The 13,654-nt window shown below is 25.7% G+C and overlaps 1 protein-coding gene across 1 annotated transcript in view; it reads left to right on the forward strand.

The window, feature by feature from the left end:
* The first annotated feature begins 3,466 nt into the window (after positions 1-3,466).
* LOC129968911 (dedicator of cytokinesis protein 7-like) overlaps positions 3,467-13,654 on the forward strand; it is a 68,475-nt gene continuing 58,287 nt past the window's right edge. The window contains exons 1-7 of the mRNA XM_056083251.1: positions 3,467-3,596; positions 4,890-4,980; positions 6,135-6,313; positions 7,997-8,068; positions 8,162-8,360; positions 10,775-10,999; positions 12,858-12,943. Of these exons, the coding sequence (XP_055939226.1) occupies positions 3,556-3,596; positions 4,890-4,980; positions 6,135-6,313; positions 7,997-8,068; positions 8,162-8,360; positions 10,775-10,999; positions 12,858-12,943 (893 nt within the window). The 5' untranslated portion in view covers positions 3,467-3,555. The remainder of the gene's footprint in view (positions 3,597-4,889; positions 4,981-6,134; positions 6,314-7,996; positions 8,069-8,161; positions 8,361-10,774; positions 11,000-12,857; positions 12,944-13,654) is intronic.

The following is a 13,654-nucleotide window of genomic DNA, read 5'->3' on the forward strand; positions in this document are numbered from 1 at the left end:
AAACAATAATAATATAGATATATTAACAAAAACAATTTTTATTGATTTTTTAATTTTATAGAAAAGCATTAATATTTTTGTTTCTATGAACGTATTTGTTACTAATAGAATGCATGTTAACTATAAACTTGATTGTTTTTGAAAAACATAGCTCGGAACTTTTTTTCCATAGCAGTACCGATTTCGATTGTGAATACCTGTTGTGCTGAAATCTGTATATTTAAAACCAGCTATACAGATGCTAAACAAGCTCCTTAAGTTTCCTACAATGGAAGAAAATCTAAAAATTTGACAAAACAATGAAAACAGTTTGAATTTCAGAGCATCAGTGTAATTTATTGCTCAAAATAAGGCAAATAAATAATTTTAAAAAATTCAGAAAAACATTGCACAATTGTTAAATTAATACCATTAAAAAAAGGTGTTTTTTTTTTGTGATTTGTAAAAATCTTTTTTGTGCTTTTAATATTTTCTAAATTGCGAAAGAAAAGACTAAATTTCATTTAATTTTTAATTAATTAATATTTCACCTAGGTGCACATTTCCACCTTCCATAACTGAGCAAATTTTGATAGCTCCAAGTTTAAAAGTCTGTCCAGTAGAGCTCCGAACACAAATTATTTTTAGGAGAGCTGGACAAATGTGCCAAATCTTCATACACTGAGCGGCAACAATGAAAGGGATAAAAAGCAGGATAAAATATTAGTGAAAAGGGCTTGGATTTCATTCATAACAATTAAAATATTGCTGTAAAATATACTTTCAATATCTTAGAAAATTAAATAAATCAAAATTTAAGAATTTTACTACAACAAAGGTGATTATACTAAAAAGACAATGTTCCGAATTTTGAAACAATATAAAAGCCATTTTTGTGTAAGAATATTTTTGGAAGTTATCACGAAAAAATGTAGAAATCTTGTTTTGTTTTTAATTAAAATTCTAATTAACTACTTTAAAAAAAGTGTTACATTTCTACTCTCCAAGTATTTATGTGTCAAATTTGGTAGCTTTATGTTAAAAAGTCTGGCCTGTATAGTGGCAGCACATACATAGGCACGCACACATTCTTCTTCATTACTTGTAGCCTTTGGTTTGCCAGAATTACTGGCTTCCTCCAACTTTAATATTGCTATTAAAATTGTCGCCAGAACATATAAGAACAGCAAAGAGATGAAGGAATATTTAATGAATTTGTGAATCATTTTTACGGCATATTCAACAAAAAGAAGTTAATAAAATTCTTAATACATTATCACAACAGACTAGCCGCTGCATTAAAATTTTCGATTAAATATTTTAGGTAATTTAATTACTTAATATTAAATTTTGATAGTCATATACTGTTCTTTTGCGAATTCGGAAGCCCTCCTAGACGCATACGGTCAGAACACATTTATCCTGTCAAAAAAGGGGTGAGCGGGAAAATGAACAAAAAAAAAAAATATTTACATTTAACAATAGTGTATTCAGATTGTTCGCTTAATTAGGAAGCACAGTAACTGCTCATTTGCATACCACACCTTAGTGAAGTTAAATGGTCGAAAAGTATTAGTTTTAGAATTTTGAAATGAACAGTAATTCGAGCCATTTTAGAAGTTTTACACCGTTTTATTAATTCTACTGAACATTTCGTTAATTTCTTTTATCGTCTTGCAAGTTCGAATCTTAATTGAAATGGAAGTGATTAAATTTCCGCTAATATGAAACGTTTTTGATGAAACTAAACATGTTTTTTAAAAGTATGAGTACAGAAGACAGAATAGTTTAGTATTGAATACTTATGTGTACTATGTAGCGATCGTTCTAATTCTCTCAGAGAAAGCGCGCCCAAGTTTGATATGCGGCTCATCTCCATTAATCATAAATTGGCCTTGAATGCGCAGCATGACTCAGTTTTCAGCCTCTCGGGGAGCGGAGAGAAACATAACCAGAGTAGTTCCGAGTGACAGAGCGTGCGATGTTGTGTGTCTAATAAAGATATATTTTTGATATAACCGGAAAGTGATTGCTTCGAAACCCTTACATGGAGTCAGATCATGATAATAACAGTATGGATTAATCAATCAGCCTCAACTACATCTAATATATAAAAATGAATTTTTGTTCGTTCCATATGCACTGCCGTACCGTTTAATCGATTGCGATGAAATTTAGTCAACTTATTGACAGCCCCTGCTCGAAGGTTATATTTGAAAATTGACAAACGGAAAATGGCATATGTCATGTGGAGTTAATCGCACATATATCAAACAAAATAAAATTATTATGATTGATGTAAATCAATATGAGTGAAATGAAATCGAAAATATTTAGTGCAAGGGCTAGTTTTTTGCGCATTCCTTCTAATTAATGAATTGTCATCTACACCAGATGTTGTCATGCAGCGTGCACAATATTTTGTCTGCGGCAAACCGCACATATTATTCAGAGTTTATCACATACATACAAAATAGAATTATTATTATCAATGCCGATCACGTTAAGTTATATATAATGGAAATTTTCCAATTCAAACAGTAATTTTTCTATTTATTCAGTGAATCGACAAACGGTATTTCGGTTACACAAATGTATATCGTGCTCATTGCTTCGACAAAAAAATATGTTCCCAAAGGTTCGTCGCTTAATAGATCTACTAGCGCAGAAAGTAAAAATAAGCCAATTCGATCTTTACAAACAAACGAGCAATAAAGTAGATCGTTTTTGAATTGCAAATTCACGTGCTTCAGAGGCTGAAGGTCAATATGTTGCAAGAATAGAAAGGCAACGTTTATATACTATCTAATTATGAGCATCAGAATGTAAAGACTAATATGCATCAAGAAGCGAAACAACAATTTTTAATGAATTGTCGATTGGAGAAGATGTTCTCATTTCACGTATTACCATTACTCCCATCGACTTGCTTTTTGATTTCCAAAGACCGCAGTTCCCCATTCGAACTTCATGAGAATAACCTTGACTTTCCGATATTCCCATTTGATGATACACTATTCCATACAAATCCTTTTTAATTCCTTGTGACTTGACTTTGCACATATTTCGTTTACTGCTAATTTTAAAAAAAACATATATATTTAATTCAAATTTTTCAGAAAATGGTTTACTCCAATAAAGAAATTAAATAAATAATTTTGAAAAAAATCAAATTGAAGAAGTAAGCTGAAATAGATTAATTAATTCAATCACACGTTACTTAGATCAGTAAATTAAGTATTAATTACAATTAATAAATGTTATATTTAATATTAAGTAATAATTTTTAATTAATAATATGATTGAAATAACAGATATTTGGAACAAATATTAAAAAATAACAATAGCAAAATTATTTGTTATTCAAAAAATCGTGGATTATGCATCTCTACTTTCACCAAAATTTTTTTACAGAAGTAAAAAATGTTTCTTTCTAATTGTGTTTGGCAACATTAAATTGGTTTGGGTTTTCTGTTTACAAAAGATGAAAGGAACGGTGATTTGAAAGAGGAGCTTGATGTGAATAGTGTGAATTATTTACAATGATTTGAGTGAAGTACAGTTTAAAAAGATAAAATGGAATCTCGACAGCGTGCGTTTGCTCAGAAACTGAAATGGTGGATTTTTTATTACATATTTTTTGTCTTATTTATCATTATCTGTTTTTTTAAAAATGTTATGGATGTTTATTATTCTACTTTAACAATTCAAGCTTTATATTGTTTATGATGGAATTCTAAGTAATATATTAATTGAATGATTAATTATTTACATTCATGTTTTTTCAAATAAATCTCTACAACAAATTTGTATTATTCCACTTATTTTGTGAGAAACTTTCTTGTTTTTATATAACATGATCAAGTGAATCGAAAGTTCGGTACTTAGGGCTCTGTATTTAATAATTTTTTTTTCAAAAATATGTAGGCTGTAGTTAATACTTTTAACATTGTAAAGCTAATACATTAATTCATCCTAATTAATTATTCATGAAATTGATCTTTAAAGCAGACTTTTGTGGCTATCTTTATTATTTTTATTTTTCATTAGAGTGTAATAAATATTAAAACAGATTGAAGTTTTTTCTATGTACTTTTAAACAATATATTCAAGTGGTATGAATATTTCTAAAACTGAGTGTTTTATTGTAATGTCATGATAGTAATTTCTTGTTCTTTGAGAAACGTGTGTCAGTTTCGGTAATAAATAAATAATATTGTTAATTCATGTTTATCTAATGTATAACAATGAACAGGTAAATCTATCCTTTCCTAATATGTTGTAAATTGAATATAAGCATCCATATGATCATACATTTTATAAAATATTTTCTATATTTGAATGGAAATATTTTACAGCTAGTATTTGCATTTAATTAAATTTATTTGCTGTTATTCCCCCCCCTCTAGATTGCTGTTAATTTCTGAGTATTTCTTGTCTTGCAGTGTGCATTTGGTAATTATAGTTACTTTGAGTAGAAGGTGTTTAATCCAAAAGTGACAAAAAACTTTTTGATGTTTTTTTTTCCAACTATTTTAGTATTTTTAATTTAAGTCATTTCTTTCGCTGAATTTAAAAGTTGAGATTAATTGTCATTCTAATATTGCTAATTTTTTATTATGAATATTTACACAGATTTCCTGTCTAATACCTTCATTCATTTGAAGATTCAGTTTAGCCTTGGGATAAATCCATTTTTTAAAAATAAATCTTTTTTTTCTTCTTATTTTTAGGTGAATGTAAATGTTGATGGATTTTTATTTTATTTAAATATTCAACAAGATTGAAACATAAGAGATTAGTGGTTAGATTAAATTAATTTTTTAAAATTAAAATCTTGAATTAATTTTAAATGTTACTTGTGGAGATTGTTGATTATTTATTTCATTAAATCTCTTAATTTATTTTAGGCAAAACAATGCAGATATTCGCCAGCAAATTTCAAGCTCATCTGTATCGAGCAAAGATGATGTTCAGCCAAAGCACATAATTACAGGAAAAGTAAGCTTTTTCTTATTAATTTTTCCTAATTGATATGATATGCATATGTACCTTTGCATATATACCTTTGTGGCAGATGTGAATTATTATAAATGTACGTTATTTTTAATATACATTTTCATGTAGTGTGTTTTTTTCTGTATATATGTATATTTTTTAGACTGAATAATAATTGCAAATTGATTACTAATATGAGAAATCAAGTTTGTGTCTGTCTTTAATTCTTTGTGAAGTAACTGTTCTCTTAAAGACTATTTTTATTTCTTTTACATGTTGATTATCTCTTGGATTTTCAGTTTTTTTTGTTATAAAATAATTGAATTGTTTATTATTTACTAATATGCTATTAATTAATTGCCAGGCTTTCCATTCAAAAGTGTAGTATTCACATAAAAAAGAATTATGTAAAACTATAATGGTAAAAAAAGAAAAGAAATTAAAAAAAATTTAGTTATCAGTAATTTTATTTGCAAAATTGGGGAAGTTAATTTTTAAAGTTGATTTTTATGTACATTTTTTAAAAAACTTGTTTCATGTAGAATAATAGAAGATTAAATATAATTATTTGGATGATAAATGGATCAAAAGCATATATATGTTTATATGTAAATATATTTCGCAGATGCATGGCCATAAAGAAGAAACTTTTGAAATTTTAATTTTGATTTATTTCATCCTGGGAGGTATAATTTGTGCAAGGAAGAAGCAATGATAAAAAGGCATCTGCTTACAAGGTGATGCAAGAGCAAAAGTGATGGAATCTTTTATCTTTAGTATTTTTATTACGAGATTCTGATAGAAATTTTGTTGACTCTGAAAAGGAAATCTTAGGTATCTTTGAAACAACTGTATAGGTAACTGGAATTCTTGCTATTGGGAAAGAAAGATAAGAAATTTTTTGGAGTGCATATTTGCAATAATAAGATGAATGTAGCATTATTAAGTATAGATACTTTAATAAAAGAAGGTTATTTTTATATTTTTAAATTGTTGTTTTCTAAAATTAAAAAAAAGAATGTTTTGCTATAAAGTTATATTAAAAATTAATGAATTATATCAGATCTTATTAATCTGTTTATTTAGGGCTTTCCATTGTCAGTTTGCTAATATTTTATCTGAAAATAAATTAGTCTTTCTTTTTTCTTTTCTTTTAGAACCCAGCAACTGATGTTGTTGATCCACTTGACTTTGAAGAATTTCTTGACCAGCACAGAGATCAAGTAGAATGTGATTCTTTTCGACACATGCTAGATTTCCCGGAAGATGATTTAGAGATTGGTATTTTACCACACAAATGTAGAACTTTGGAGCATATTATTCCTGATGATGAAGTGTAAGGTTTTTTAAAATTAAAATACTGTTTTTTCTTTTGTTGTAAAATGTATAGATGCTTTGATTAAGTGCTTTTTACTAGTTTATCTTTTGCTGAATATTGAGAAATCAACTTTATACAAAAGTATTAAATTCCATTAATTGATAACATGATCAATAAAAATTAAATGTCTTTTCAGATAATTATACTTTAAATAAAAGTCATTGTAGCTAAGTATGTATGTTGCATATATGTCTTCTTAAATAGCTGGGTTGAATTCAACCACATCTTATGCAGGAAGAATATGATTTAAGATGAAGGAAGAATATGATAAACTTTTCAAAGTGGAAAAATTGATTAGATATTTAATTAATTCGAAATTTATCAAAAGTTTATCTTTTCTCAATTTTAATGTAACTTCAGCACAAATTATCCCCCAAAAAATATTTGTGTGCCATTTTAAAATTTGAAAATTCAAACTATATTAATTTAATTTTGTGCTAATTTTCCTTCAATTTTATTATTTTTTTTTCTCAAATTTAAATGGAGGCAGATTTGAAATAAAGAAATTTATGAATATACTTTTGATAATCAATACTCAAATTTTGAACAATTTAAGCATTTTTTTAAAAAAATTCCCATTTATTTTAATGCATATTTTTTGATAATATTTTTATTGGTTTTAAAGTAATGATTTAGTGAGGACTGAAAGAAAATATTAGTTCATTATTCCATTTCAAAGACAGGTAAGCAAAGTAAAGCCTTTGTAAGAAAAATGGAATCTTTTTTGTTTAGAAGAATAAGAATTCATAGGAAAAGTTTTTGCCAAAATGTATTAAAAAAATTCTGAAATAAAACATTAAAAGATGATTAATAATTTGTATCAGGTACAGTTGTTGAAAAGGTTTATTTCATTTATGAAATCTTTTATATATTAAATATTTTACTTATTTTCCTTATGAAATTTTTTGTGTTAATGAAGAATTAAATGTTTAATTAAATATATCAAAATGTTCTTTAAGACTTTTCTTATAATTCTACATTTGTAAACAAAATTTTTAGTTTTAATATAATAAATATTCACAACTTATGGAGAAAATCAGCAAGAATTGTTTGGTTTGGTTGATATTTAATTTTAATTACAAATCTTTCAGACAATAAAAACATTATGTATATTAAGATATTTCATGCAAAAGTAGCTTTTGTGTTAAAAATATTAAACACACACACACACAAAAAAAGAGAGAGAGTGGAAAAAAAATAAAAAGATGATTGTGCTCTGTAATTCTGTTTTAATTATACTGTAATTCTGCTTCTAATTTAGTTTTAATTATACTTTAATTTTTGGTAACCTAAAATATAAAGAAACCTGGTATTAAAATAAGGTAAAGAACTATTATTATCATTACCAATTTACTGAATACTTACTAAAATTATTTTAATATTTATATTAATATCCTATATAAGTAATTAAAGTTATTGAGTGAATGTACTTATTTAATTCTTAGAAAAGCAATACCTAAAAATGAGTTTTATATGGATAATATGAGTTTTCTTTTGTAAGGTTGAAGTATTACTTTCTAGAATATTTTATTTACTTATCTTAAACTTAAATCATAATATTGTAGATTATTTACTGGTATTAATTTATTTCTAAACAGATGATTCCTGTTGCATATTTTTCAAATCTATTTTTCATTTCAGTGTTGAACTTAATCAACAAATTAAGGATTGCATTCAATGTTACACTTCTGATTGGGTTGTTGTAAATAGAAGGTATTTAAATTATTTTTTATTTAAAGATATTTATTTTTTTCTCAGCTACATTAGTCTATGCCATTAATTATGCATTAATGTTTATATTTTTAGGTATCAACAATATAGCTCAAGCTATTTTTCCTATGAAAGAAATATTGAAAGGCCGAATGTTACTAAGACTATACCTAAACAAGAGTATGAAATTGATATAATTCCTCCTGTCTCGGAATATAAAGAGGATGAAGCTCGTTTAAAGCAAATAAGTGAACAGCCACCACTTGCAGAAAGTGAAGATGTTTCAGTATGCAGTGTATGTTTTAGCTTTGTTGTTTTTAATGATGAATATTATTTTCTTAGCTTAAAACATTTACAGACATATTGTTGATGCAGTATAAAAATATTGTTTTTATTCCTGCATTTTATTCCTTAATCAGGGTAAGGCACTTTATTTATTCTTAGAACTTTTACAGGTTTTTGCTTTCGTAAATCCACTTTAAATAAATTTGAAAGAGTTTCAAGCTCTAGTCTAAAACACCATAACATGATACTATTTTAGGCTTGATTTTTCTATATTTAGATTCTTTAAAAATTTGCTCTTAACTATATAGCAGCAATATTGTATTTAATATCATCACAGCATATGTAAATCTAGTAATTAAAATAGCTGAAAGTGTTACTGGTAAATATCCTTGAAATATTTTCACAAATTTATTATGTATAAAAATGAAATTATAACTAAAAGACATTTTTTATTTTAAGGTGGTGTAAAAATTGTATTTGTGCAAAAACATACATCAACATTAATGTAGAAAACATTAAAATTTCAATTAATTTTTATTTAAGGATATAATTGAAACTTTGGAGGAAAAAAATCTTTCTTACTGAGCCCCTACTATTAACTTGAAAAGTAACTGCGTACAAAATTTGGTAAATATAAGTCAAGTAATATGGCCTATAGTGCATTTGGAATGATTTTTTTTTTTTTTTTCATTTTGCATGTTATATAATGCCAGCAATATGGCAACACATGTGGGACAAGTGAGATATAGTTGTGTCAAGTGCTAATTTTTGGGAGGATGGCATCAGTGCATTTATATCTTTTTTAAATAGAGATATCATAAAGAATTGAAATAATACTATGCTTCAGGTGTTATCAACAGTTACCTGAAAACTAAGTCGTGGAAAGCTAGGTTAAGATGGCTTTAAGTTAAGGAAAGAAATTGTACTGTGCCATAAATGTAAGTTACCCTTGTTATGTATTTGCTCGAAGCAAATTTTCAGATAATATGGCAACCTATAGACATTAATGAGTTATAGAAAATTAATAAATAAATTAACCTTATTTTTATGATTTTTCTTACATAAATTAAAATGTACCATAATTTTAGAAAAGATAATGATCAAATGGAAAATAATTTCAGTGTATAAAAATTTGCGTAGATCAATTTTTTTTTTTCTAGCTGAACTTGAAAAATCTTGATGGGAAACTCTATTGTGAAAATTTCTATAAAGTTAAAATTACTTTGCGATTTAAATTAATATTTGTAGCTATAATTTAAGAGGACCATCATTTGGTTAGGTACTGATACTTTAGAGCTGATAATGAAGATTAATGTTTTAAACAAATAAAATGATGGTAATTTACATTGTACAACTTATTCATTTTAATATAATAGATACCTTGGCTTACGATTGCATATCAGGAAATAACTATTATAAAGATAATTACTTTTTAGATATGCTACTTTTATTATATTACATGAATGATAAAATATCTCAAAAATTACTTTTGTGATTTTATATGGCAACTACAAAAATATAATTACTACATTTAAATTTCATAATTATTTACTACATTTAAATATAATTTATTTTGTTTCTAATTTATTATTTCATTTCCAAGAAATAAATAGAAAAAAAAATTTAATCAGTTAGCAATTATGATAACATTATGTAAGAAATTGTGAGTAATTACAACATCATTGAATGACATAGTAAGGGTTTCTAAGACTCAGGGGTAGGGAAGCGGGGAGGTAAGAGTTCACTAAAATTAAACAATTAACTTTAGGTACAGACTTAAGGTACTTTAGGTTTTATTACACTAAATATTAATAGTTATCAATTGAATATTGATAATTTCATATATTTGAACTCAAATATTGTTCAAATATATAATTTCTTTTTATTACTATAATATCATATTATAATAGATACTACTAGTTATAATAATATACAGTTGAGCTTTTTTCCTTGTGTTGATTTCTTATATCACTGATTGTTAAACATTATCTTTATAGGGTACATTAAGAAGATCTATTACTGTAAAAAAAAAAAAAAATCTACCTTTTCTCTCTGCATTGATATAATGAAAATGCACTGTTAAAATTGTTTAGGAAATTATTTTATTGTTTTAAGCCTGATGATCCAACACAAATTTGTTTCAGTGATGCCATGTCATTTCATTTTATGAAAATATAGGAGTATCTCCTGTAAAATGTATAAGATTATGCAATCTGATCTCATTTTAAAAGACCCTTTCTACATCTTCTGAAATTATCACTGTACAATATTTTTATCAAGTCAATTACTATTTTTTTAAATATATGTTCATGTATCTTAAAAGAATTATGGTTACATATTTCTACTTTTTGTGAGTCTGAAAGGTATGATAAAATGTAATTACTAATAAAGATAATAAAATGATATTAAATCATGATCTTATAGGATTCGTCTGCACCTTCATCAAATCGACAATCATTTCAATTGGCCGATACCCCTCGAGGTAGCTGGGCTAGCAGTGTATTTGATTTGCGTAATTCTCAGGCAGATCCTCTTATACCATCTTTGTTAGATCACACGCCATCTGAAGCACTGGATTACATCAATGAAGTTAAGAGACAGGAAAATCGATCAGAATCTCTGTTTACTCTTTATCCACAAATGGATGAGGTTTGTAATATTTTATGTTTTTAAATCCTTGTATTCTTTGGTAGCTGATTGTAGCAGATTTAGGCACTCCAGGAATAGAAGAAGAATAATCTGCACAATTATTTAATAATATAAATATGATGCATTATGCTGTTTGAACAATTTTTAAATGCCTAAAATTTATTTCTATTTGAAAGCAAATTTGTTTTTACTATAAGATACTTTAAGTATATTTTAGATATTAGATAAGAAATCTAATTTCATTTGTTTGATTAGCATCCAATATTGAATTCATGCAACAGCTATTGCAATTTGGATCTTCTAATTTTGAATTTTGGTCCTATGATGACGACAGCATTTAAGTTAATGTCTATCATATTTCTAAACCATATCACTTTTAATTTCAGCTGATTTTCCCATTATTTCAATGCACTGCACCTACATGAAAATTTTTGATACGCAATAAAAGATTTAACATGCATTAATATAGCATACATGATAAATTAGATCTCATAGTCCTCAATATAAGCTGAGACTATGCCAGTAAGCAAAAGCAATCTCATAAGAGATATACTTGACAACACTCATCCCAAAACAAATCTACCTGAGAAATGTTTGCATGGTAATATGCAGTATTCTAACTTATGATACACTTATATAGATTTGTGAATTTTCAAATTAAGACTTCTATTTTATTATGAGATATTTCTAATTGCTCTCTTGCAAATAGTATAACTTTTATATTGTATTGAAATTCTTATAAATATTCTTTTTGATGATATATTGATGACCTGAATGTAAATCTGTTCATAATGAGAAATTTGAACTGCCATTGTCTATTAGTAGATTGCATCTTAATTAAAAGTGTATGGTAATTTAATATAACTATCCTCTTGATATGAAAGTTTAATGGTTTATATATGAAATGCATATTTAGGTGTAGACTATAAATTTATGAGGATTATTGTAAAAATTGCATTGTATGTTTTCAAAATGTGGAATTAATTAGTTATGTCAAAATAAGTTGTTATTTGGTACTGTTGATTTCAGTATGTGCAATATATATATAGCATTAAAGATTATTTTCTAGTTGATTATAACTTTTTGTAAGTATATAAAACCCATATAATTTTTAATTATGAGCAACGAAACAGTAAATATGATACTTCTTATTAATCTAATTATTAAATTTGTTTCTATATAGAAGTAAATATTGTAATTTGGTTTTGTTTAGACTGTTTATTATTTTGATTAGATATTTTAAGTTATACATATATTTTTAAAATTATTTTAACTTTAATGAATGTAATTTCTGATATAAAATCTCTTTTTTAGTTTTGTTTCTTTGTTGTTCTTCACTTTTATGTCTCTATATAAATTAGCATAAGTACATTATTTCTTCTGTATTATTACCATATTTTTAATGGTTGTAAAATTAACTATTCCAAGGATTTGTATACCTTCATATAAAGGTTATGCAATTAATGTATTTAACATATTTATTAATAATGTATTAATTTATATTAATATACAATATATAAGAATAAATAACTTTATAGCAAAAATATATAGGAAGATATAATTGATAAGGACAACATTTCCAATAAGTTGACATTTTCAATAAAAATATCTTTTCTAAAGTACTTTTAGAAATGGCATATATACTGAATGATAACCTTTTTGATCCTTTAATAAAATAAAATATAAATCAAAATTAAAAAAAAATATATAAATAAAATAAATTACAGCATGTTTTTTTTTCATTGCTTTATTGTCTATATAAATATGAAAATTATTTATTTAATCATAAAATTTGCTTATGAATATTTTTTTAAAGCCGTTTTCTACTTGTTACATAAAATTGATTCAAATATTGCAGGAAGAGTTTATTGAGAGAAGGTTACCTGGGCTAGTTCCAAAAGAGCACATTGGCCATCGCTTGATTGTAAAATGCCTTGCTTTAAAGTAAGTTTTAAAAATTTTAAAATCCTCTCTTAATTATATTCTTGACATTTTAGACTTTCCTGAATCAAAATATTCATTCATGAAATTGGTATGTCCTTAACTTAATGAAATTAGTATTCAGTTCTTCAATATGAATTTTAGATTTTTTTTTCTTCAAATTTTGAATCATATTAGGAGTTGGAATATTATCTACAGGCATTCTCAGTTTCCTTTCCTAAACAATAAAATTATACAAAAAGGGCGTATTTGCAAATTTTTTTTATCATATATATTGCCAACCACATATAAAAAACATTTTTATTGTGCATGTATGCAATTTCTTAATTGTTGCATTTATTTAGCTATGAGTTATGCTACTCATATATAAGGGGAAAAAATACTTACATTATAGAAAAGGTTTTTTTTTTTCATTATTATTCTTCATATATCAGCTATAATGATGATGTGTAAAAAAAGAATGAAGAGACTGAAAAGAGTAAAAAGTAGCATAAAAAATAAATTAGTATTATTATATAAATACGATTTTAGGTAAATTTCGTATAAAAATGATATGACTAAAAAATTTGATATTTTTTATCATGGTTCCTGAAAGTCAATACTTCCCCTTGTTTAAAAGTTATATAAATATGTATATGAAATGCCTTGCCCAGATTTCTTATGTATACAATAGCTAATTTTAAATAGGGTAATTTTATTGAACTTGAATGAGTG

Source organism: Argiope bruennichi, chromosome 5, assembly GCF_947563725.1.
Source record: "Argiope bruennichi chromosome 5, qqArgBrue1.1, whole genome shotgun sequence".
In the NCBI taxonomy this organism is placed as follows: domain Eukaryota; kingdom Metazoa; phylum Arthropoda; class Arachnida; order Araneae; family Araneidae; genus Argiope; species Argiope bruennichi.